This window comes from Lutra lutra, chromosome 15 (assembly GCF_902655055.1).
Source record: "Lutra lutra chromosome 15, mLutLut1.2, whole genome shotgun sequence".
NCBI classification, from domain to species: domain Eukaryota; kingdom Metazoa; phylum Chordata; class Mammalia; order Carnivora; family Mustelidae; genus Lutra; species Lutra lutra.
Genome location: NC_062292.1, coordinates 30450374 through 30475443, shown reverse-complemented (window position 1 = coordinate 30475443; position 25070 = coordinate 30450374). Strand labels below are relative to the sequence as shown.

Below are 25070 nucleotides of genomic sequence, written 5' to 3'. Positions count from 1 at the left end.
AGACATTCAGCCACGTAATCAGATCGTTGAAGGAGTCATCGATGGCCCCAGGGTGGGTGAGTAGCTAGGGCTACCTGTGTTTACACCTGCAAGGCCGTCTCCACGCTGAAGGCTGAATGAACAAAAGGTTGTCAAAATTCAGAACAGCAATGTTTTCTAACAGTTGGAGATGTTTTAGCTTCTCTGGCAATTTGATAAATGAGTAGGGAAGAACAGAGGGGGCCCTGTAACTCTGAATTGGTCTGGAAACAATGCTAGAGGCTTCGATGTTAAGAAATTCCATCTTTTCCCTTTTCTTTCCTGGGCTTTGGCTGGTTCCTGCACCATAAATCTTAAAGGAGGCAGTGCTGAGAGTAGACACTTTTGACCCTCTGGGTGCCCGGGCCTGGAGGAAACAAGGTCTCCTTGGGCCCTTCTGAATCAACGATTCAGATGCTGAATCTGATGCTGACTGAAGTTTATTAGAACTTAGATTAGGGTTTCATGGTCATAATATATTTGGTTAAGAACTGTTCATTTTAATTGTGACTTCACTAATTCATTGTTAATTACTGAGAAACCAGAAGTCCTCCAAGGAATTGCTCTTTTGGGGGCACCTGGATGGCTCAGTTGGCTAAGCGTCTAACTCTTGGTTTCAGCTCAGGTTGTGAACTCGGAGTCGTGAGATTGAGCCCTGCATCAGGCTCTGTGCTCTGTGGGGAGTCCGTTTGAGATTCTCTCTTTCCCTCTCCTTCTGCCCCTCTCCCTGTTCATGCTCTCTCTCTCCCAAATAAATAAATAAATCTTTTTGGAAAAAAAAAAAGAATTGCTTTTTCTATCTCTGTTGATTGCCTAGTGTTCTTATTAAAGGAAAATTTTTGGTGAGGAAATGCCAGTGTTTTTCAGTTATTTCTCAGGCTAACCAGGTAGAATTCAATGGAACTCCATCCGTCCAGTCAGCCATACACCTTATGTACCATCCATTCAGCAAACCTGTACTGGACACCTGTATTGATCGCCCTCCATCCTACTGGTCAGGAGATGTCTGTCACTGATGGGGGGAGCTTGGATTGCCCCTGGGGTGCTGTAGTGATGAAGCCATCAAAACTTTAACTGGGGTCAGCTAGAACAAATGCACTGGACAGGGTAATATGGCAGGCATTTGTCCGTAAAGGAAGAAGTAAGTAGTAATCTAGAAAAGGAAGCTAGAACTGGAGGGTTGACTACAGGGGCAATCAGTGCATTGAAGACAGACAATGAAGGCTAAAGGTAATCACCTATTAAGGCCAAGCATGAAGGTTGCACCAAATGGCCCAGAACTTAATTGGAAGAATAGCAGGTGTCTGAGAGAGGACTGAATTCTCAGTTCTCTTAAGTCTGCTACACAAGGTCAGGGCCTTGAGTGGGGCAGAGTGGAATCCTGACGCATGCAGTGGGGACATTTGTGTCAGTAAAATCTTGAATCTCTAGGTCCCTCTGAACCTTCTGGGCCCACAGAAGTAACCTGTTCCTCTGTTAAAGGGTAGCACTCCCTCTTCAAGACAATGTCACCAGGCTGGTAAATAAGGTTGAGTCCTACCATAGCCTGGCTGGAGAAGTGAGAGGCCAAGACCTCTACACCATTCTCTGGCATGAGCTGGGAGAGCATATGTAGGAAAGGATTCTGATGGTCTAGATCAGCATATGCAGGGAAGTATTCTGAGAATTCTAGATCACTGTATGTAGGAAAGGATTCTGGGAGTTCTAGATCAGCATATACAGGAAAGGATTATGAGGTTTCTAGATCAGCAAACATTTCAGGAAAGGATTCTGAGGGTTCCAGATCAGCATGCATCCTAGGAAAGGGTTCTGTGAGTTATAGATCATCATACACAGGAAAGGATTCTGAGGGTTCTAGATCAGTGTATGTAGGAAAGGATTCCTTTTGATCATGTGAAATACAGTTATAACAAGTGTTTTTATAGCCATGCCCACCAATTCTATCATTATTGTGATTTCTGGATGTTTCAGTTCATAGATTTTTCTCCTTGTTATAAATTATATTTTCCTGCCTTTTTGCATACTTTGTAATTTTTTATTGGATGCCAGACACTTAATTTTACCTTCTTGGGTCCTGGATACTTTTGCATTTCCTCTAAATATTATCGAACTTTATTTTGGGATGTGATGAAGTTACCAGTTGGATACTTTCCAGTCTTCTTTTAATATCTGTTAAATGGGATGAAGCAGCATTTAATCTGGGGAGAATTTCCCCCCAATCCTGACACAGACCTTCTGCATACTCGACTGAGGTGCTGTGAGTTATCATGAGTTCTCACTCTGGCTGGTAACACGTGGCTGGTAACAGCTGTCATCGTGGAACCTCCAAGTCTTGTTCTTTCTAAGCTTTTCTTGAGTTTCTTTGCCCAGCCTTAGTTTCTTCACACATAGGAGCTGGTCAGTACTCAGCTGATGCCTGGAGGAGGACTTTCTATAGATCTTCTGAGCTCTTTCTGTGTACAACTCTCTCATCTTTGCTACTTGGTCCTGGAACACTAGGGCTGTCTCGGCCTTCCCGTACTCCCATATCTGTGTCCTCGACTCAGGGATACCATGAGGCTCTGCCCCCATTCTCCTCCCCACTCTCTGAGCCATAGCCCAGAAACTCAAGGAAGACAGGAAGGTAGGCCAGCGTTGGACTCACATTCTGCTTCTCAGAGATCACCATCCTTCACTGCCTGCTTTCCAGTGTCTTGAACACCATAGTTTTATAGAGTTTGTCTGTTTTCTTAGTTGGTTCATGCGGGAGGTAAATCTAGTCTCTATTTTTCCATCTGAGCTGGAAGTCAGTCTGTAATTAACTTTTTTCCTTTAAATAATATATTAAACTTACATTTCCTAACCTATCAATCTTCATAAATGAATCAGTGTCTTGACTCTCCTTGTGAAATGGGAAAAAATTATACTCCAACAGCACCTCTCTTTTCAATCTCCTGGTTTTGGCATGTTGTGAAATTTTTCCCAATATATTATCATCAAATTATTATTATTTTAGAATTGTGTAACACTTCTTCCAAGATTTATAGTGCTTTTGTCATATTTTATAACTGTAGTTACCAGGATTTCTTTCTATGTTTAACTGAAACCAGATTACCACTAGTTTTTTTTTTTTTTAATACCTTGGCTTCTCCATGCATGAATTCATTATTTTGATTCCTCTTTTCATTACAGAGTGCTCTGTTGAAGGGCGAGTGCTCATGCCATTTACCTTGGCAAATTTGCATCGACTTGTGCCCTTAGCTTCCTAGACTCAGCACACCCAGAATGGATCAGTCTCTCTAGGGTGATACATACTGCCCTATGTCACAATAGATTCATAAGGAATCTAGTACATGATTTTGTTCACTGATAATGAATAATTTAGCTCCTTTCGAGACCAAGACACTGATGTTCTCTGGTCAGTGCATTGCGTCTCAATAGGAAACTTAACACAACAGGTCAAATTTTAAAGATTTTACTTATTTATTTGAAAGAAAGACATATATATATAGAGAACAAGTGGTCAGGGAGGGGCAGAGGCAGAGGAAGAGGGAGAATCTCCAGCAGACTCTGTATTGAGCATGGAGCCCCACACAGGGCTCAATCTCACGACCTTGAGATCAGGACCTGAGCCAAATCACGAGTGGGAAGCTCAACTGACTGAGCCATCCAGGTGCTCCAACAAGTCAAATTTTAATGGGCAGTTTCTGTGCAATCATAATAAGGTGGTTGTGAGAGTGAGTTGTGCTTTTTTTTTTAACCATTTTTAAAAAAAATTCAAGTGTAATAACATACAGTGTTCTATTAGTTTCAGGTATATAATGATTCAGCATTCTGTATAATACTCAGTGCTCATCATAAGTGTAGTCTTAATCCCCAGCTCCCATTTAGTTCCCTGTATTTAAGAGTCTGTTTTTTTTAAATCTTTTTCTCTTTGTGTTGCTTCTTAATTCCACATATGAGTGAGATCAGGTGGTATATGTCTTTGACGGACTGTGTCACTTAGCATTGTATCCTCTAGGTCCACTCATGTTGCTGCAAAAGGCAAGTTTTCATTCTTTTTCATGGCTGAGTAATATTCTATTGTGATATGCCACATCTTCTTTATCCATTCATCTATTGATGGACACTTGGGCCGCTTCCATAATTTGGCTATTGTAAACAATACTGCAGTTGACCGCACAGGGGCATATATATCTTTTTGAATTAGTGTTTTCATATTCTTTAGGTAAATTCCCAGCATTGGAATTACTGGATCATAGGGTAGCTCTATTTCTAACTTTTTGAGAACGCTCCATCCTGTTGTCCACAACAGCTATACCTGTCTGTATTCTCACCCACAGTGCATGAGGGTTCCCTTTTCTCGTCCACGTCCTTGCCAACACCTGTTATTGTACATTTAAAACACTTGAAGACCTCAGGTTCAGAGCACCCACCTGCGATGTGGAGATGTCCCTACTGTGCGCACTCGGGGTGTGTGTGCAAAGGCATCTCTGCTCGCAGGTATCCTGAGTGGGAGCCCCCAGCAGCAGCTGCCTCTGACAACCATGGAGTCTGGGTATTCGCTAATCCGATCCCAACTTTTTTTTTTTAAGATTTTATTTATTTATTTGAGAGAGCAAGTGAGAGTGCACAAGCAGGGGGAGCAGCAGAGGAAGCAGCAGACTCCCCACTGAGCGTGGAGCCTGACTCAGGACTCGATCATAGGACCCCGGGATCATGACCTGAGCTGAAGGCAGACACTGAACCGACTGAGCCCCCAGGCGACCCGTGATCCCTACAATTTTTGTGTCATTTTCTCTGCTTCAACTTTGGCTCTGTAACAATGCAGCAAGAATTTGCTTGGTTAGCCAGGGTTGGGCCCTAGGAATACTGGATCTTTAGGATAGTTTTTGTACCTGTCAAATCTCACCCTTTAAGAACTGACTTAGAGTTTACTCTTTCAGTTTGGGGGAATGTTGTAGTTGTCTCTCTGACAATGACCTTTTCTTTCTCTGAATGCTGACCTGTCATTTGTTCCTCGTTTCTGACTCGTTCTGCTTGTTCCCTTTTGTAAAGTGGTCTTGCTGTGTCTGATTGTCCCTGTTGGGAGAAATACTGGCTGTCGGACTTGCTTTCTACTTAGTATTTAACACATCTTATACCAAGATGTTCAGTGGGTACTTGTCAGGGGGAGTAAAAAGTTTCCCTGACCTCCTTCTGTTCTTTGGCGCCTGAATGCCTAGATCTAGACTCATGTTCCATCTGTTCTTAAAAAAAAAGAAGATTTGGGGGTGCGTGGGTGGCTCAGTTGGTTAAGTGTCTGCCTTCAGCTCAGGTAATGATTCTGGGATCCTGCGATCGAGCCCCGCATCGGGTTCCCTCCCTGCTCTTCCCTCTGCCCCTCCCCCGCCTCATGTGCATGCCTGTTCGCTCTCTTTCTCTCAAACAAATAACTAAGAGTTAAAAAAAATTTAAAAAGGTGATTTGGAAACCTGTTGGAGTCCGCTCGATATTATAAGGCATGACCCGAGTCACAGCAGAGGCAGACATGAGTGAGTGGGAAGGGGAGGGAAGGAAAATGCATATTAAAATCCCAAGACAAGTATATTGAGCGTTAAGTTTCCAGTTTCTGGAGTGGACGACCAAGGATGACTGCTCAGAGCATGTGTGAGCAACTTTACTTGGTTATCGCCCATTCTCAGCGAAGCCTCCTGACAGCAGAACCTACAGCTTCTTGGGGGGCTGGAGTCACAGGCTTCTTCTTTTAGGGTCCAGCCACGTTTGCCCATAGTCACATATGTATTCAAATGGAGCTCAAACAATGCTGGGGCCAGAGAACAGTGGGTGATGCCCCATGTGGTGTGTGGCAGAGATCACAGTGCAGCCAGCCATCTGGGAGGATTGGGTTCAGGTGCATTGGCAGCAGGGGACACAGTGTGTGGACATTCATCCCCATTTGTCTGCATCAGCTCCAGCCCTTCTCCTGGTTCCCCTCTTTCCCAGGCTCTGCCGGGGGGTGATCGCCTCCCGATTGCTCCTTCTACTCTAGGCAGGGTCAGGGGCTCTTGCCATGTACTCCGCTGCTCTTCCTGCTGTCATAGACCCCAAACCCGCTGAACCATAGTTGTCTCTTATTCATCCTTGAGTGTAGTGCTGAGGGCATGGTGCTGGCGAGAGAACGTTGGAGGCCTGTCTGCCAGAAGAGCAGGAGGTTTAGCGGAGTGATGGGCTTCTGGCGACCCAAGCTACCCGGGGCTCTATGAGACAGACACACTGCTGATGACAGGGCTGCTGAGGCTGCCATGGCCCGCAGACATCACCCATCTGGGACGCTAGACAGAGAGAGTGAAGGTCACTGTCAGAGTCCTAGCCTCTTGGCCATTCTGCTGGACACAGGTGTGAAGATGGGCTTGCTCTGTGGGGACTGTCACAGCCAAGTGAGCCTCCAGCCCACTGGCCCCTTTCCTGCCTTCTTTGCCCAGTGCTGCTCGTCAGCCTGTAAGGTGCAGCGGGGGGTTTCTTCTCTCCCGGCAAGGATCCCTTGCTGTTCCCTTCCATACCCACCTCTGGGTTGTGGGACCTCCACTGGGGTGTGGACGCGTGAGTTCACCTGGAGGTTCAGGGGACCCAGCTGATTCACCAAAGTCTTCTCTCTTTCTATGGGCGGGGGGTGTCTCTGCAGGCCCCTGGGGCTCCCACTCCCCCGTGGACTCCCATCACAGCCCCTGTGGGATGGTCTGCTCTTCCCCAGCAGAGGTGATGCTGTGGAACACGTCTTGGGCACTCTTTCAGCCTTTTTTCTACATATTTATACACATAACATGCACAAATGTGGAGTCTGGTTTCTTTCTTTCACACATGAGCTCATACTACAAATCCTTTGGTTCTAGCTTTTCCTTCCTTCTGTTTTTCCCTCCCTCTGTTCATTTCCCCAGAACAAAATGGATGTTTATAAAGAATCGTTTTGATGTTTTAAGGGCCTATAAAACACTAAACTGGCATTCAAGTAATTGATTCCTCTGTAGGAAACATCCATTTGCTGCAGATCAACCACTCAGCTGTTGATTAATTAATCATGTAGTTCTGCAAAAATTCTCCTTTTTCTCTCTGCAGGCATAAATCACCCACCACAGGGGGGCTGGGAACCACTGGAGAGCCAACAGAGTGAGGCGCTCCACTAAGAGGGTCAGGTCTGTGCCCCAGATTTCTAGCTCTCTGCTCAGCGCGATGCCGCGCCCTGCCCTGAAAGCCCTCCAGGATCTGCCTGCCCCAGGCACCCTCACCACATCCCGAGGAATGTGGGGGAAGGAGTGTCTCTGTCCCCCTGGCAAACACTCACTTTGGAAAGCCATGAAAATGCTTACATGGTAAGGCTGTGGGATGCGGATCCCACAGCAGATCCCAGATTTCCATGAATGACATATTTATTCCACACTCGCTTTGGGCTGGGCAGTTTGCCTGTGCTGTACATATATTAACTTGGCTGCTTCTCCCAGGCTCTTAAAGTGGGTTCTATTAGGAGGAGGAGGGAAATGAGGCCCAGAGAGGTTGACTTGCCTAAAGACACAAGGTGAAGTATGGAGGGAAGGTTCGAACCCGGGCAGTCTGACTCTGGATCCTTTGCTTGTAATCACAGAAGTTTGGACGTTGGAAGACCAACAGTGTTTTGGTCATTGTGCAGAGAGCTGGACTTACTGATGGCTCCAGTGGCCCTTCTTTGTGGATTCAGGACAACACTGGCCAGGCCTGTTCAAAGACGCAAGGAACTCTTTCTTTCTGAGGCCTTAGCCTACAACATTAAAACAAATAAAATGCTACATTAAATGTAAATTTTTGCTATAAATACTTTGATGATGTTTTAAAAATAATTTGCCTTTGAAGTAATCTGGCTGTGAACAGTTCACTTAATTCATGATTGACTGTGATCCCTCATTCATATTTGGAATTCTTGTCATTGTTTCTAGATGTACTGACACTGTTATGAATATTAATTTAGCAAATGAGGGTGACATAATATTATTACATTTTGTAGACATGTAATGAAGCATTTTATTTTTAAAGGTTTATTCATTTGAGAGAGAGATTCACAAGCTGGGGCAGCAGGAGAGGGAGAAGCAGGCTCTCCGCCAAGGAGGGAGCCCAGTGTGGGGCTTGATCCCTGGACCCTGAGATCATGACCTGAGCTGAAGGCAGACGCTTAACCCACGGAGCCACCCAGGTGCCCCATGAATCATTTATTGATCTGGAGAGAGACAGTGAGACCAGGCTGGGGAGGAGCCGAGAACGGAGTGCTCTTCAGTCTCATTTCTACCCCATGTGGCACCTTCTGCACAGTAGGCCCATCATTTTCAGCTCGTAAAAGGTAGTTCGTTATACTGCTGTGAGTGAATACGGCCGTAATACATGTTAACATCTGCATGTCGTTTTCATTAAGAAACAAATGTCTGTGGGTGAAAAGGGACTTCCCAATGTACCAGTCACGATCAGAGTGCTGGAAGCGCCCATGCCCAGAGGTGTGGCGGGGACCTGGGTGAGGCCGTTTGTCTGTCAGGGGGAAACGAGGCAGCATAAATGGCCAGGATGTGAGGCACGTCCTCCTCGCTCTCTGTCCAGCTGGGGTGTTGGGGCGCTTCTGCTGCAGACGATGTGTCCACTAATAGTATTTCTTTGGTTTCAGAAAGAGAGAGATGAAAATGCTGTATCATATCATGAAATTAACCTGTGACTGGTCCTTATGTCCACACTGTGGAAGAATCTTCACCTCTTAACCGTCAGATAAGGGGTGGGAGCCCTCAGAAGCATGAGCCAGGTCTGTCTACAGGCTCTTCCTCTTTTTTGTTTCATTTTAAAGAAACACATTTAAATATGTGTGTGTGTGTGTGTGTGTGTGTGCACGCGTGCGTGCGTGTGCGTGCGTGTGTATTTGAAGTTGTGAAAGGGCGCCTGCGTGGCTCAGTTGGTTTACATCTGCCTTCAGCTCAGCTCATGATCCCAGAGTCCTGGGATTGAGTCCCACATCAGGCTCCTTGCTCCACGGGGAGTCTGCTTCTCCCTCTGCCTGCTGCTCCCCCAGCTTGTGCCCTCTCTCTCTCTGTCTTTCCTGAATAAATAAATAAAATCTTAAAAAAAAAATAAAGGCATGAAATATAACACAAATTTAAACAAAATACATAAGGGACACCTGGGTAGCTCAGTCAGTTGAGCGACTGACCCCTGGTTTTAGCTCAGGTCATGATCTCAGGTCCTGAGATTGAACCTGGCGTCTGGCTCCGTGGTCAGCGGGAAGTCTGCTTGGAGATTCTTCTCCCTCTGCCCTTCCCTCCACTTGCTCTCACTCCCATTGTCTCTCTAAAATAAATAAATAAATCTTGCAATAAAGTAAAAAAGAGAAAAGTGCATGAAAGATAACAGTAAGATTTTCAAATTATTATGAAGCCAATGCTCGGGGGAAAAGAGACTATTGGCAACACTCCGAAAACCCCTGCGTGCCCCCTCCAGGTACACCCTTTGCCTCTCCCTTGAAGCAGCCACTATCCTGACTTTCATGGTTATCACGTCTTTGCTTTTATTCGTTTTTCAGTATTTTACCACTTGAGGATGAATCCTTAAACACTGTATTTGTTACCTGATTTTGAACTTTTTATAATCACAGAGTGCATTTCCGCCTGCACCATATTTGAGAAATTCACCCAATCGTTCAGGTGTAGCTCTAAACAATGTCCATGGGGTGTGCTGTCGGGTGAACCCACCATACACTGTTTATCCACTTGACTCCTGGCCGACACTCGCCTCACTCCAGTGATGCTGCCATGAGTGTTCCCATATGTGACACTGTACATGTCGCGGGTTATGTGATGACTTCTTGGTACTTCCCTACTCAAGACTGGAATCTTAGGGCCACAGGGTGACTGCAGGTCTGTATTGCAAACAGCTTCTGATGCGACTGCACCATTTTGCATGCCCTCCAGTGACAATGGGAGCTTTTGTTGCTCCACATTATTTCCAGCGCTGGGGTCACCCGTCTTTCTGACATTCATCATCCAGGTGGACATATAGTGATGTGTCACTGTGGTTTCTGTGTGCATTTCCCTCCTGATGAGTGGTACTCAGTATTTTCTGTGAGTTCAGAGGTCCTCTCGTAGGACCTGTTCCAGTGTCTTGGCTTTTTCTCTACTGGGTTCTCTGGCTGAATTTTTTTTTCATTGACTTTTTGGTGATTTTGTATTGATCTGCTTGTGAGCCCCTTCTCAGTTCTGGGTGTTGAAACCACCTTCTCCCACACTGGCTTGGCTTTTCACTTGCCTCTGCTTATCAAAGCAGAAGTTCAGAACTCTGATAAACCAGAATTCTTAATTTGATGTATTCCAATGAATCTTTCTTTTCCTTTATAATTTGTAGGTTTCCTTTCTTGGTCATATATACATTCTCCTGTATTCTTTCCTAAATGCTTAAACTTTGTTTTTCTTTAAATCTTCCATATATATATATGTACATATATGTATATATATATATATGTACATATATATATATGGTCTTTTAAAAAATTTAATTTTATTTTTTTCATGTTCCAAGATTCATTGTTTATGCACCACACCCAGTGCTCCATGCCCTCCTTAATACCCACCACCAGCCTCACCCAACCCCCCACCCCCCTTTGTTCCCAAACCCTCAGTTTGTTTCTCAAAGTCTACAGTCTCTCATGCTTCATCTCCCCCTCCGATTTCCCCCAACTCACTTCTCCTCTCTATCTCTGAATGTCCTCCATGTTATTCGTTATGCTCCACAAATAAGTGAAACCATATGATAATTGACTCTCTCTGCTTGACTTATTTCACTCAGCATAATCTCTTCCAGTCCCGTCCATGTTGACACAAAAGTTGGGTGTTCATCCTTTCTGATGGAGGCATCATACTCCATAGTGTATATGGACCACATCTACCTTATCCATTCGTCCGCTGAAGGGCATCTTGGTTCTTTCCACAGTTTGGCGACCGTGGCCATTTCTACTATGAACATTGGGGTACATATGGCCCTTCTTTTCACTACGTCCATGTCTTTGGGGTAAATACCCAGTAGTGCAATTGCAGGGTTGTAGGGTAGCTCAATTTTTAATTTCTTAAGGTATCTCCACACTGTTTTCCAAAGTGGCTGCACCACCTGGCATTCCCACCAACAGGGTAAGAGGGTCCCCCTTTCTCCATATCCTCTCCAACACTTGTTGCTTCCTGTCCTGTTAATTTTTCTTTTCTCTCATAGTTGGGTTTATAATACACATGGACCTGTTTTTAAAAAAAAAAAAAAGATATATTTATTTATTTTAGAGAGAGAATGCATAAGCTGGGGGAGGGGCAGAGGAAGAGGGAGAAAAACAGACGCCGCACTCAGTGGGGAGCCGGGGTTGGGGCAGGGCAGGCTCCTATGACCCTGAGATCATGGCCTGAGCCAAAATGAAGAGTCAGAACCTTAATGGACTGAGCCACCCAGACGCCCCCAGGTGGACCTGATTTTTGAGAATGGCGGGGGGGGGGCAGTGAAGTTTCAGGTTTTTTCCCCTTATGTATATCCCACTGGCCCAGTGCCTTTATTGAAAAAGTATCTTTCCCCCATTAGGCTGGTGTTTATGATGAGGCCATGCTGCCCCTGGCTATCCCCAGTTAGTGATTGAGCACAGGGAGGGCACAGGAACCAGACAGTCTCTGCCCCTCTACTCAGAGAAGGACTCTGGTGGGACCTTTGCTTGGAGACTGCCGTCGGTCAACTGAGGCTTTCTCGGGCCTGCACTGCGGTCCGAGGGCTCCCTGCCTCCTCCTGTACCCAGCCCTGTCCTCCACGGGCACAGGCTCCCTGCCTCCTCCTGTTCCCGCCACCCCCGCCTCCACCATGGTCACCGGCCCCGCGGATGCTTGTGTGTCTAGCCCCTATCTGGCGTCTGCTTTCGGAGGCTCCAACTGACCTGGGGCAGGGAGAGTGGGATAAGGGAGCTGTGGTGATAAAGGCTGGCACAGGGGACTGGCTTTCTGAAGGAAGAGTGGGCAGAAGTGGCTGGAGGGGTGCAGAGCAGGGAGGTCGGGAGTTGAGGCAGCTCTGGGGTTGGACTCGGTCACTGTGCCTCAGAGCAGGGGCTCTGTGGGGACCCGTGATAGCTTTAGCTCTATGCCAGTTCAGGGGATTTTGTGGGAAAAGTAAGGTAATAAATTACATTTGACCTGGGCGTCCACCGTTCACTGGGCACATCTGCCCCGGACCCTTCTCCAGCAGGGCCTTCTGCATGGAGGAAGGGAAGGAGTTGAGGAGATCTCACGTGTCACTTCCTGTTCAGTCTTTGTGTCAGGCCCCACTCCTGCCGTCTTTCCGAGGGCTGCAGGATCAGCAGAAGAACTGATGAGTTAGGTCGCATCTAGTCCTGGCAGTAGGTCAGGTGGTGGTGTCTGAGAAGGAGATGGGGCGGGGCTGGGGCACAGAGGGCCTGGAATGGGGCTCATTGGCCAGGCTTGTGGAGGGTGGCTTGGGGTGGGCCACGGAGAGGACTCCATGATGGGTCAGCGGGCGGGGCTGTTTCACGGAAGGGGAGACCCCAGGACATGAAGTGGGGAGGAGCACACCCATGAGAAGGAAGGACCGTCGTCATAGCTGGGTCGGCAGAAGGACAAGAACACTTCGTGACCTTTACGTGGGGGTACAGGCGCGTGCATGTGTGTGCTCTCGCCTCAGGCTGGGGAGTGGGAAGGGGATTTGGTGGCAGGAAGAGCAGAGTGGCAGAGGGGTTGGAATCCCAAAGCTTCCAAAGAACTTGAAGGCCCTTCTGATCGGCCGCCACTTGCTTGGTTGGTTGGTCCCGCGGCCTCGAGGCTCTGTGGATGGTGACGGTGTGGATGGAGGGTCGGAGAGGCCAGCTAGATTCCGAGGCTCCTTTCCGTGCTAGGGATGGACAGATGGTTCAAGGGAGTTGCTAACTTTATACGGTTGGGTACCAGGTTTCAAACTAAATTTGGGCTCTGGCTTCCAGCTTTCCGTTGGCCCTGGATTGAGAATAGCCTCTCATCTCCCAGCCATCTGGTCCCTCCTGGTGTCCCCTGTCGAGTGACGTCTCCACATAATCTTCCCACAAAGAGGACAGACTCTCAAACCGAATCTATTAGGTGAACCTATGTTTTTCCTACAGGGGAGCCTCAGGTGGGATTCTGGGGAGGAATGGGTCCCCACATTGGAAGTGTCCATGGGGTATGTATGGGTCACAATTTGTTTGATGGGATAGGATGGCCCCTTGGGCAGCCTCATGTTGAGCTATGCCCTGGAGGGGTGGTTCCTGCCTGTGCATCTAGATCTTGGTTTCTCGAAACTTCCTTTTCTGAACGAGCAGGTTCTGGTGCCGCCTCTCCACCATCTAGCGTCAGTGGGCGTGTGTGCATGCCTGCTGTGTGCGGGGCGCTGGTGGCCCAGAGTGGTAGAGGAAACAGCTACTACTAGTATGGAACGCAGCTGGTTCTCTAAGACGAAAGCAGAGAACGAGTTAGCTTTAACTGCGGCGTTCATTATTAGTGAGAGAATAATCCGCTCTTATGTCTGCCAGGACCGTCTCTGCATGGAGACCATGAGCTGGGCTTGTGGAGACCAGAAGACAGACTAGACGCTGAGCTTCCTCCACTCTCACCCTCAGCCCCTGCCCCTGACAAGCCAGCTTCTTTCTCCCCGTGAGGTCGAAAAGGATGTGTAGGGCTAACTGGAAGAGGGTCCGTCACAAACTGGGCCAACGTGACCGGAGGAGCTGGACAGAAGTGGAGGGTGGTGTTAGCATTTGGCTAGCTCTGGGAAGTCTGGGGCCTCAGGCTTCCCTCCTTGGCCCCAGATGGCAGAGGTGCCCTCGGCTCTCCACTGGTATCCTCAAGAACCCATGTTCGGCCTCAAACCGGGAGGTCCCCATGGGCCAAGAGAAGCTGTTATGGTGGAAACCAATGCGTGGTGACCCCGTGCGGATGGAGCTCAGGTGGCCCCTGACAGTGTCTGGTGAGCGGAGCCTGTGGCATTGTGCGGGGGATGTGGGTGTGTGTGTGTGTTGAAGACTCTGGTGGTGGCTACAGGGTGCCCGGAGGGCGCAGTTGGTCGAGTGGTGAGCTCTTGTTTTTGGCTCAGGTTGTGTCTCAGGGTCGTGTTAAGCGCAGAGTCTGGGATTCTCTCTCTCCCTCCCCCCAATCACACACAAGCGCTCTCTCTCTGTAAATAAATAAATCTTAAAAACAACAACAAAAAACTGGTGGCGGGCAGCTCCACCACATACACCTGTCCTCTTCCATGGCTCATCCCAGATGCCCGAGCGCTGAGCGTGAGCCAGTTAGGACATGACAGGTCCAGAAACTCATCAGTTTCTCAATAACAACAAGCAGGCTATGAAACTGGTAACATTTCCCCAAATAGATTCTGCAAAGCTTGGAGGCTTTTCTCCACATATTCTGGGTTGGGGGGAAGGGATGTTTCTATGAGTGATGGACCTACAAGTGTGTGTGTGGGGGGGCGGGGGTGCTCACTGCAAATGTTATCTTCTTGCAAAAATGTTAAACAAGCCTTGGAAGGGTGGTTTAAGTCTTTGTGGTTAGCTGTGTATGTCCCAGCCCTCAGCACAGTGGTGGTCAGGGGCTTTCTTGTTGCAAAAGTGCAGGGTAGGGTGGGAGATCCAGGCAAGGCGAGGTGAATGAGTCATGAAACTCTGCTCTTCAGGGATAAGGATGTACATTTCCTGGGCTTGCCCAGGGGGCATTGAGCCCTGGAGAGCCTGGACCCAGCACCCCTGTGTGCTCTAGGCCCCTTGTCTGTGCAGTCCTTCTGCCCTGTGCTCACTCCCTGCCCTTGGCCGGCTTGGGACTTTCTCTCTCTGCTTTCTGTCCCTGCTCACCCCGCTGTGTCTGGCCAGCGGCAATTCCTGTTTGGAGTCTGGGGTTGGAAATTGCTTCCCCTGGGAAGGTTCTCTGAGCCTCCAGGCCTGGTGATGTGTGCCCCTGTGACTGCCCCCGTGTCTCCTGGACATAGGACATCGTTTATCTCCCTGGCTTCTACACTGCCCTTTGCCCGCTGACAGGATTGTTTACTTTCCCACATGGACCCCGGCATAGGCATACAGTCGGTGCTCAGTGATGCAGCGAGGGGATGAACTGTGTTGTCCTTGGAGGCCTGGCCTTGTCGCCTTCTTTTTCTCCTCTCCCTCACTCCCTCTCCCAGACAACCCTCCTCCTCATCCCAACAATCTTAGAAATGCTATTGTCTGTTTCTGTTTCATACCTGGATGCCACTTCCCTAAAGTCTCTTTGGGTGAAATAATAAAACTTTGGGTTATTTGCTCAGATATTTTTCAAGTTGCATCAAGGTTGCAGAAGGAGAAAATCACAGCTGTGGGGGGGAGACCAATGTCAGAGCCATTTTGGCTAAAACGTCAGCACTGTTCGCAGTTCTCCCTGGTTTGGGGCCTCTTGTGGGACAGATGCTTTCAGATTGCCTCAGCGTTTATAACCTTTGGGCCAGAAGATGATTGATTGAAAAGCAGGCATTGGGTGTTACAAGAACGGGGGACCAGGGGTGGGGAAGCCTTGTGAGTCCTTGACTTTGAAGCCCCTGCACATCCTTCGATCTTCCAGCCAGTGCTGGGGGTGTAAAGACACCACTGATTAGTGTCCCTCGACTTTGTGCTAAGATACCGACAGCGAAAGAGGAATTAGAGCAACAGCGCCTAGCACCTGCCAGCCCCTCCTCCGCTCATCATCTCCTTGAACAGCTTTGGTTAAGTGATTGAGTAGCTTCCAAAGGACAGAGATTTCACTCACCATGGCCCCTGGGCCTCACGTCCTTTGCCCACTTTTGAATTGGGCTGTTTATTTATTTATTTTTTTTGTTATTGAGTTGTATGAGTTCTTTATTTTTCTGGATATTAATCCCAAATCAGGGATGTGCAAATATGCTCTCCCATTCTGTGGGTTTTTTTTTTTTTTCACTCTCCGTGGATGCACAGTAGTCTTTAATTTTGATGAAGTCCTATTTATCTGTTTTTTCTTTTGTTGCCTTTGTCTTTGGTGTGTATCCAAGAAATCACTGCCAAGTCCAAAGGCATGGAGACTTTCTTCTAGGTTTTTTTCTGTGTTCTGTAGTTTTAGCACTTAAGTTTAGCTCTTTGATCCTTTTTGGTTTAATTTTTAAAAAAAGATTTATTTATTTGAGAGAGGGGGAGAGAGAATGCTTGTGAGAGTGCAGGAGGGAAGAACAGAGGCAGAGGGAAACTTCAGCAGACTCCCCGCTGAGTGCAGAGCCCAACGAGGGGCTGGATCTCACCACCCTGAGATCACGACCTGAGCCAAAACCTAGAGTCAGACACTTAACAGACAGTGTCCCCAGATGTCCAAAACCTTTTTGGGTTAATTTTTGTATATGATGTAAGGCAAAGATCCAAATTCACTCTTTTGCATGTGGCTAACCAGGGTTTCCAGAAGCGTCTGTTGAAAAGACTGTCCTTTCTCCCTGGAATGCTCTTGGTACCTTGTCGCAGGGCTTAGCTGAACTGCACATCTCCTTCCTGTTTTTGTGGGTTCTGAGGGAACAGCAGCTAGTGAGTGTGGTTAGCCTGCTGTCCGAACCAGAGTCCCAAGATTTCTGGAAATAAAAAAGGCCTTGTTGTGGAGAAAGCACTGGAAATCCCTACCCCCACTCTTCTGCCCGCTCTGTCCTTTGTGAGAAGCCTTCGCTTTGGGGCCACTTCCACACTCTCTGCTCCGCTGATTAATCTGACCATGTATTTTGACTGACTGACTAGCATAAGAAATAATCAGATGCGCAACACGTTAGTCATTGCTTTTTTTTTTTTTTTAAGATTTTATTTGTTTATTTGACAGAGACAGAACCAGCGAGAGAGGGAACATGAGCAGGGGGAGTGGGAGAGGGAGAAGCAGGGTTCCCGCTGAGCAAGGAGCCCCATGTGGGGCTCAATCCCAGGACCTTGGGAGCATGACCTGAGCTGAAGGCAGACACTTAACCAACTGAGCCATCCAGGCACCTCCTAATCATTGCTCTTGAGACGGTAATATGAAGAGCCCAACGCATGTTGATTATCTCCTAACACGAGGTTGTAGGAGAAGTAAATTGTACTAGTCCTAAAAACAGGATTATGTGGTTTGTTCGCATCACGGGGAAAAAAGAATTGTCATTCTCTCAAACCTGTTATTTCATTATTGACTTGTTGGCTTTTTAAAGGTGACTGGGTTCTTTTTCTTTTTTTGGGAGATGATCTGTTAAGGTCATATTTAGCTCATCTGCTTTGCTAAGGGACTTTCGGGAGAACCTTTGAGTCACTCATAAGCCTGGAAGACAGACATTGTAATATTTGAATTACACTGGCGTAAGGACTCTGGGAAGCTGGATGGCCTGTCCTGATGCCTTTTCCCACCTCTGGAGTCAGACTGGATGGGCCAGGTTGAAACATCAGACATTTGTACGTCCAGATGATGGGGCTGGTGTGCACGCATTAGGGATGAAGACTGACCATGAAAATCAGACACAGGGGATGGCGTGGGGCGGGGGGACTGGGGAAGCTGACTCTTCTCTGGATGATCTTTGCATTTTCATTCATAAAATTAACATCCGTTTTGGCTTTTTGGCTCTGAAAAGCCGAGGGCTGGGGTTTCCTTTACCCTCTCTTTGTGCTTCCCCAGCTGTCCCGGGTTGATTTATTTATTTTAACTGCTATTTCTGGTAGACACACACTATAGATGGCCAGGCCCCGGAGTATGTTAGTGGATTAGCATAAAGTTCTAGAGGCAAATATTTTCTGACTCTGGGAGAGGCGGACATGGCCAGGCTTTTCTGTAGCACAATTTGCTGTGACCAGCATGTTCCCCAAAGATAGAAAAGGACAAAACATGTCACTTTTCTCTCTGACTTAGCTACGGACTGGTTTTTCATCTAAAATAGTGTTGGGTATGGAAATACCCTATGTGCAATGCGCCGGGATCCCACAGAATGTCCTCCTTACAGATGTAGGTAATGAAATGGAAGGACTTTTATTCACCTGAATTCCTCTTGGAGAGAAGGGAGTATGCGTTTGGGAGGAATATTTTGAGAAGCCTGGAAAGGTAGCGCAGGGGACCACAAGTGACGTGTTCAAAATCAGAAAGTGTTGCGAATGCCTTCTAAGAAGCGTGAGCCCCACTAACTGTAGAGTTTGCTTTTCTGAAGACTGAGACCGTCAAGTGTGCAAGCCTTGCAGGTTAAGAGCCTGCCCTGTGCCTGCATTGCTCTGAATGATAGAGGGGAGGAGACTCTGACTCGACTTGACTTCTCCACCATGCGACCCAGCTCATGTGTTGCTGAGGTCCACAGCATGTCCCCGGGGGGAAAACACGGCACATTTTCTGGGCACTGGTGGTCTCCACGAACAGACCACGGAGAATTCAAAACTCATATATGCTGTTAAAACTTTAACCTTGAGGCTCCTGGGTGGCACAGTCATTAAGCATCTGCCTTTGGCTCGGGTCATGATACTAGGGGTCCTGGCATCAAGCCCCACGTTGGGTTCCATGCTCAGTGAGGTACCTGCTTCTCCCTCTTCCACTCCCTCTGCTTGTGTTCCCTCTCTCACTCTCTGTCAAATAAATAAATAAAATCTTTTAAAACACACACACCACATTAACCTTTAAAGACATGGGTCTGAGTCACGTGAGTCTCTGGTCCTGGATGCTTCTGGTCCATCTGTTATGTACCTACCTTCCCTAGGCACTTACCAAGTGCTGCAAGAATTCAGGGGACAGAGGGAGCATTTCTGGCCGTGGGCAGTCACTGAGTGACCTCGGGGTCCTGTAGGGAGACAGCACAAGAGATGAGTCTCCAAGGACTGAGAGTTTTTGTTAGGGAGAGGTTGGTGGGTCTGCGTTGGGTGTGTGGGGGACTTGTCAGGTGAGGGGTGGTGTGAGTCCCAGCTCCAGGGTGGAAATAACAACCAGAGAGAGGACCAGTGTGGGCAAGCTGTGGCACAGTGAGGGAGGAGGAGATCTGCATTGCGAGTGGGAACCAGTGGGCAGGAGCCAACTTTCATCTACCCTGATGAGAGACCAGGGTGGTCGGTCAGCCATCCCTCATCCCAGATGCCTCCGAGGCACCGGGGCAGAACTTTGGGGCCTGCTGGGACCCCACCAGCAGAGTTTCTGAATCAGGAGATCTCCCGTGGAGCCCAAGAAATCTGTTCAAGGATTTTTGTTTTTAAAACACTGCAATGGAAGCTGATGGCAACAGCCCACTTTGTAATGTAGTCGAACTTGGATTCAGGACTCAGGGGGGTGGCCATGAGGTGGGAGAGGGGGTCCGCTTGAAAGGCTCTGTGAAGGAGCAAGGAGGACGTGAGGTGATGTCAGGCCTGTCAGAAACCCCAACTGCGGGCCCGGAGTGGAGCCCACATCCCATCCAGCAGGTAGAAAGGAGTTCTCCCGAGCTTTAGCAAAGGAGAAATTTTCACAGGGTGGAGATCACGCACAGAGAACACAGTTTTGGGTGAGGGTGGCTTCCTGAGGTGATGGAAGAGGTTTGCTGGGTGGACTGTCCCATTGGGCCACTCCTCCGTGACTGGTTCAAGCTTCCTGGGGCCAGGAGGCTGGAAACTGCTTCGCTGGTGGTGTCAGGCCGCATGGCTCAATGCGGGGCCCGTTTGAACAGACTGCTCCCCACTCTCCGTGCTCCTCCCCAATCAGCCATTGCTGGGCTCCCCCACTCACTGGTGACTGCGTGAACCTCATTAACAGCCTTTTCCGGGGAGATAATTCCACAGGATACGTGGTTATTGAGCTCTTTGTGGACCGTTTTTCAAAGGATATTTTTGCATGCTATTATAGCTGACATTACCATCATCATTATGTTTTTAAAAGCTATTTTATTGCAATCTCCAACTTCAGTTTTGTCTGATTCTTTCTTTTGAAAAAGAGTTATACTGTGCAGAGCAAAGGCATTAGGAAAAAAAATTCTCAAGTTTCTGTTGCAGAGAGACATGTAATGCCCCTATAGACCTAATCCCCCTGTACCTCTGATTTGTCCTTGACTGTCCCGGAATAACGGGCGACTCCTGGACAGTGCGAGACCCGTGTTATGTAAGACAGCAAGGGACTGCTTGATCTCCAACAAACTGGATTTAAGTCTCGTTTGGGCACCAGAAGAAAATACCCAGTTCTATCACAAACCCTCACTGCCGGGGGCAGACAATGTTTCATTAAAAGGCAGAGAAAAAGGTGCTGATATGCACCCTTCCTGTTGGGAAGCTGATCCTTTTGTCATGGAACAAAGAAAGGCTGGTAAAAATATTCACTCTGCAGTCATCAGGATGGCAGAACTCGAATCTGATGAACAGGCGTATTTATCATTTGTCATGATGTTTTGGCTACATGAGTCAGCATTATGACTTGCAGTGACCGATTTGAAAAGATGAGGCCGTTCTTGGTCCTGAGATGTGTTTCTTGGGAATATTCCTACTTTGAGGACTGGTGTTGACTGTGTGGGGCTCTTGGCCTTCATGCAAGAGAAGAACATGGGAGTCTCAGAAATGTCAGTGTGGGTTGGCCAGCGTGAGGTCTGTGAGGGAGGGACTGAGCCAGGGCCACATGTAGGAATGGGAAGGACATGGCAACTGTTGGCGTCAGCCTCAAAGGTCAGGGAGGAACCCCTAGAAAAGCTAGTGTTGGGGAGGAACAATTTTACTCTACCCTTCAGAGTTTCTTCTGGTTGGTCTGAGAATCACATTGACATGAGACAGATTAACAGCAGCAAATCAAATTTAATTTTGCGCCTACTGGAACCCCACATACAGAGAGGTTCAAAGACAGAAGAGGTAAACTGAGCCACATGTGCTGTCTTGAACTAAGGATGGATAGGGGCCTGGGGCCTCTCCAAGTGGAGGACCGCCATCCACAGGGCATTGTTTGGTAACGAGATGTCTGCTCTGTTATTCAGATGGGTCACTCGGATAAAATTGATCTCTAGTAATAATTCTGATTCTGGGAAAGACCCACAATTTACATCCCTCTAGGTAGTCAGGGGAGGGGCAGAAGTTTCTCCTGAGTCTGCTGCATCCTGATTGCCCTTACCCCAGATAGTCCACATGCCAAAGTGGCACATTTGGAGAGACTTGCTCTGAACCCCTTCACTGGCTTCCCCAGTCGTCCGTCACAGGCCAGTAAGGCGTTACTCCATCCGAACAACCCCAGAAGCAAGCTCTGTCTTCAGCCTGTATCACTTCCCTCTGTTTCCTTCCTGTTAAATCCCAACTTGGCGTCATCAGAGGCTTACCTCTCTGGCCTCATCTCCCACCCCCACTGGCCACACAGGGGTCCTCTGCCTCCAGGAGATGCCCTCGCTGTCATGCCTCCATGCCTTTGGTCCTTTGCCCTTTGCTTATAATGCCTTTCCTGCACATGTGCCTCGATCAAATCCTACTCATTTATTTTCCAAGGCCTGACTCAATGTCATCTCTATCAGGAAGCCTTCCAGATCTACCCAGTCACTCAACACACATAGAACAAGTGTCCTTCATATGCCAGGTGCCATGCTTATGAGAATAAAGATGGGCAAGACATGGTCCCTTTAGGGGTCCCGTATGGGATTCCTTAGGCAGTGAATATGTGTGCCAGCTACTGGTGGCATGAAATCACAATATAGTTCTTTCGTTGCTGAAAGTCCCCATTCCTGGTGGTCCCATAGCTGCGTGTCTGATCCATCAGTGTCTCAGTGAACAGTGGGCATAGCGAGGGACAAAAGCACTCAGCTCTAAACATCATAGTTGGGTATTTTTTCAAGATTTTATTTATTTATTTATTTGACAGAGAGAGAGAGAGAGAGAGAGAGAGAGCTAGAGAGAGAGGGAGAGAGAGAGAGCATGAACAGGGGGAGCAACAGAGGGAGAGGGAGAAGCATACTCTCCACCAAGCTGGGAGACCTGGGATCATGACTTGAGCCCAAGGCAGATGCTTAACTACTGAGCCACCCAGGTGCCCTGGTTATTTTGAATCTATAATCAGGCAGTAGTCTTGAAAGACAGACTTTGTGGGAAGAGAAAAGGGCTTTCTAGAGACTTTATGTGTTCTCCTTTCATAGTGAGAGACAACTGGGCCAACACAAATCATGGGCTTTTTACTGAGCCTAGAGAGAACTCCAGATACAGATCTGATATAGGGACGTTCTTACATGAACAAGGAAAGTCCTTCCCTCCTCCCCAGTGCTGGGGGAGGAACAGAGCAGTGTGATGTTGTGGTTTGTAATAGAAATATGCATATTTGGTTTTCATTCAATTTCTAAGGGATTTTCTAAGGGATAAGAGCAATGGGACCATCTTTTGCTTTAATATTTGATTTTTATCCTCAGTTTCTGGAAAGGCTTGAGAGATATAAAGGTGAAGTGGGTGCCTTCTTATTCGTAAGAAGCCCCTTTCAACCATACTTGAGTTTATGCTAATGAGGTGACTTTTTGTAAACCCCTAAGCAACCTTAGGCTGGGGGCTGGTTGCCCAGGGTGGGCACTGTGTGACTGGAGGGGTGGAACTGTTAGTCCCACTCCTGACCTCCTGGGAGAGTGATCTGGCTGGAGATTGAGTTCAATTGCCAATGGCCAATGCTGTAATCAATCGTGCCTATGTAATGAAGCCTCCACAAAAATCCAGAAGGATGAGCTTCAGAGGGCTTCCAGTTCTTATGAACATCTGTGCTCCTCCAAACTCCTTGGGGACAGAAGCTCCTGTGTTGGGGATCTTTCTAGACTCAGCCTATGTATTTCTTCATCTGGCTGCTCATTTGAATCCTTGTCATAATCTTGTAACCTGTTAAGACTTTGCCTGAAACAATCTTTTCTGTTGCTCATAACTTCTTGCCCTACCCTCCTGCCTATAAAAACCTTCCATTTTGTAAACTCCCCAGAGGTCCCTCTACTTGCTGGGTGAGGTGCTGCCAGGTTTGTGAGCTCATTGATAAAGCCGGTTGGACCTTCGGGTGTACTCAGCTGAACTTTGATTTTTAACAACAGCCTGTGGGTCAGGAGGAGGGCTAACAGCCTGCACTTGTGTTTGGAGTCTGAAATGGGGAGGGGGGAGGGTCTCGAGGGACAGAGCCTAGAACCTGTGGGGTCTGACACCACCTCCCGGGAGACAGTGTCAGAATTGAGTTAATTGTAGGACATGCCCCTGGTGTTGCAGAAACTGCTTGATGTGGGGGACAGCCTCCCATCCGGAGAGGGAAGTTGACCTATGAACGATCTGCTGCTCTGTGTAGGATGAACATTGGAACCTCCAAGGGGCTCTCATGACACCTGATGATCTGGGGACTTTGGGGACTTGTGAGCAAGTTCTCTGCTTCCCTGGGAAGCTGCCACCTGCTAAGAGAAAGTCTGGCTTTTGGCACATGGGGAGACACAGGATGGAGGCAGAGGTGGGGTGATGCCACTGCAGACCAAGGAGGGCTGGGAGTCACTAGAGGCTGGAAGGGGCCAGGGGCGGGGAGTCCTCCTATAGAGACTGTGAGGGGGTGTGCCCCTGCTGACCACCCTGGCCCTGGGCTTCAGACTTCCTGCCCGCAGAACCCTGAGAAAATTCATTCTGTAGTTCTAAGGCCCCCAGTCTTTGGGACTTCATGAGATGAACACTGTGTGGGAGCGCTAGGCAGGGCTGGCACTTTGGGCCATATTTCTGGTTGTCCGCGCTCTGCACACTACCTTGGGTCCTGCAATCTCTGTGGGCCGGGTAGGGGTGCAGTCGTGAAGAAGGAGCCAGGGGTGGGGACCAGGGAGGCCACAGAGGAAGGCCAGCCACCTAGGACCTCAGCCCTGGGGCACAGCAGCCCAGGACACTGGTAGGACCAGCCATGGCGGGGACATCCGTGTCCAGAAGAGGTCAGGGGACCGCCTGTGGATCATAGGCCCATGTGGGGTGCTATCAAGACAGGACATGTGCCCCTGCACGTGTCCCCCTTTCCATGTGAGAAGGAAGTGGCTGTGTGGCCAGAGCCCCTCTGGAAACAGGATATAGACCTTTTGAACTTGGAAAGTGAGTGAATATTTACCTGAAAGCAACATTTCCAGCCACCAAAAGCCTGAGGCTAAGGTTCCTGGAAAACCCGGGAGTGTGCGTGTTGTCACTGGGATAGAGCACAAGAAAAGACTGGTTATAGAAAATGTATTTATAGTTTTTGCATATTTGAGTTTTAGAATATAAAGTCTGCTCTACCCTTCAATATTTACCATATTCTGTGTTTTTTCCCTCTCATGTTTGCTTCCTCCATTAAACTATGAACTCTCCACAGGTAGAGATGGTGTTCTGCCTTTTGGGATATCTGTGTCCCTGAGACCTAACCGGACAGCCCTGACACACAGTCTGGTCTCATCAACTGTCTGTTGCCTGAATGACAATGTTCAAAGTGTCACTGGCTGGCTCAGTCGGTGGAGCGTGTGACTCCTGATTTCGGAGTTGTGAGTTTGAACCCCACGTGGAGCGTGAAGATTATCTAAAAATAAAAAATCTTAAAAAAAAGTCTAAGTAGCATTTCCTCTCATTTTCCCTCAATATCTTTCTTTCAAGTTTTATTTATTTTTTTTCAGTTTTGTTGAGCGATCACTGACATATCGCACTCTGGGAGTCCAACATGGGCAACAGAAGATGTGATATAGGTACAATGCCATGAAATGGTCATTACAAGGAGATCGGTTAATACTGATCATAGTTACAATTTGCCACAGAGTTAGTTTTTCTTCTCATGATGAGAACTTTGAAGATTCATTCTCTTAGCAACTTCCGAATCTACAACACAATGCTGTTAATTACACTCCCTAAGCGGTATACGCTTCCCCAGGACTTCTTATCTTGAAACTATAAGTTTGTATCTTTGGACCCCATCCCTCACTTTTTTTTTTTCAAATTTTAAACAGTGTCCAGGCTTTCTTAGGGCCTTTGCCTTGGATGCACACTCGGCAAGATCATGAAGACTGGGGTGCAGACCCAGGCTCCAGAAGAAGCCAGGAGGACAGCGGTAGCTCTGGGGAGTACTTCTGTATGAGTTCCTTTTTGGGACCTCGGCTAGCACAAGACTGTGGCCCTGTGGAAG

General features: G+C 47.9%; 1 protein-coding gene across 4 annotated transcripts in view; it reads left to right on the top strand.

Annotated features, from left to right (window-relative positions):
• LOC125086411 (uncharacterized) overlaps window positions 1-24448 on the top strand; it is a 101093-nt gene extending 76645 nt beyond the window's left edge. For 2 of the 4 annotated variants that reach the window (XM_047705729.1, XM_047705726.1), the window contains one exon: window positions 24273-24448. In XM_047705729.1, the coding sequence (XP_047561685.1) occupies window positions 24273-24421 (149 nt within the window). In that variant the 3' untranslated portion in view covers window positions 24422-24448. Of the gene's footprint in view, window positions 1-7092; window positions 7244-24272 lie in introns of those variants that run through there. The other 2 variants (XR_007123183.1, XM_047705728.1) reach the window with 2 other exon arrangements.
• Window positions 24449-25070: the final 622 nt, after the last annotated feature.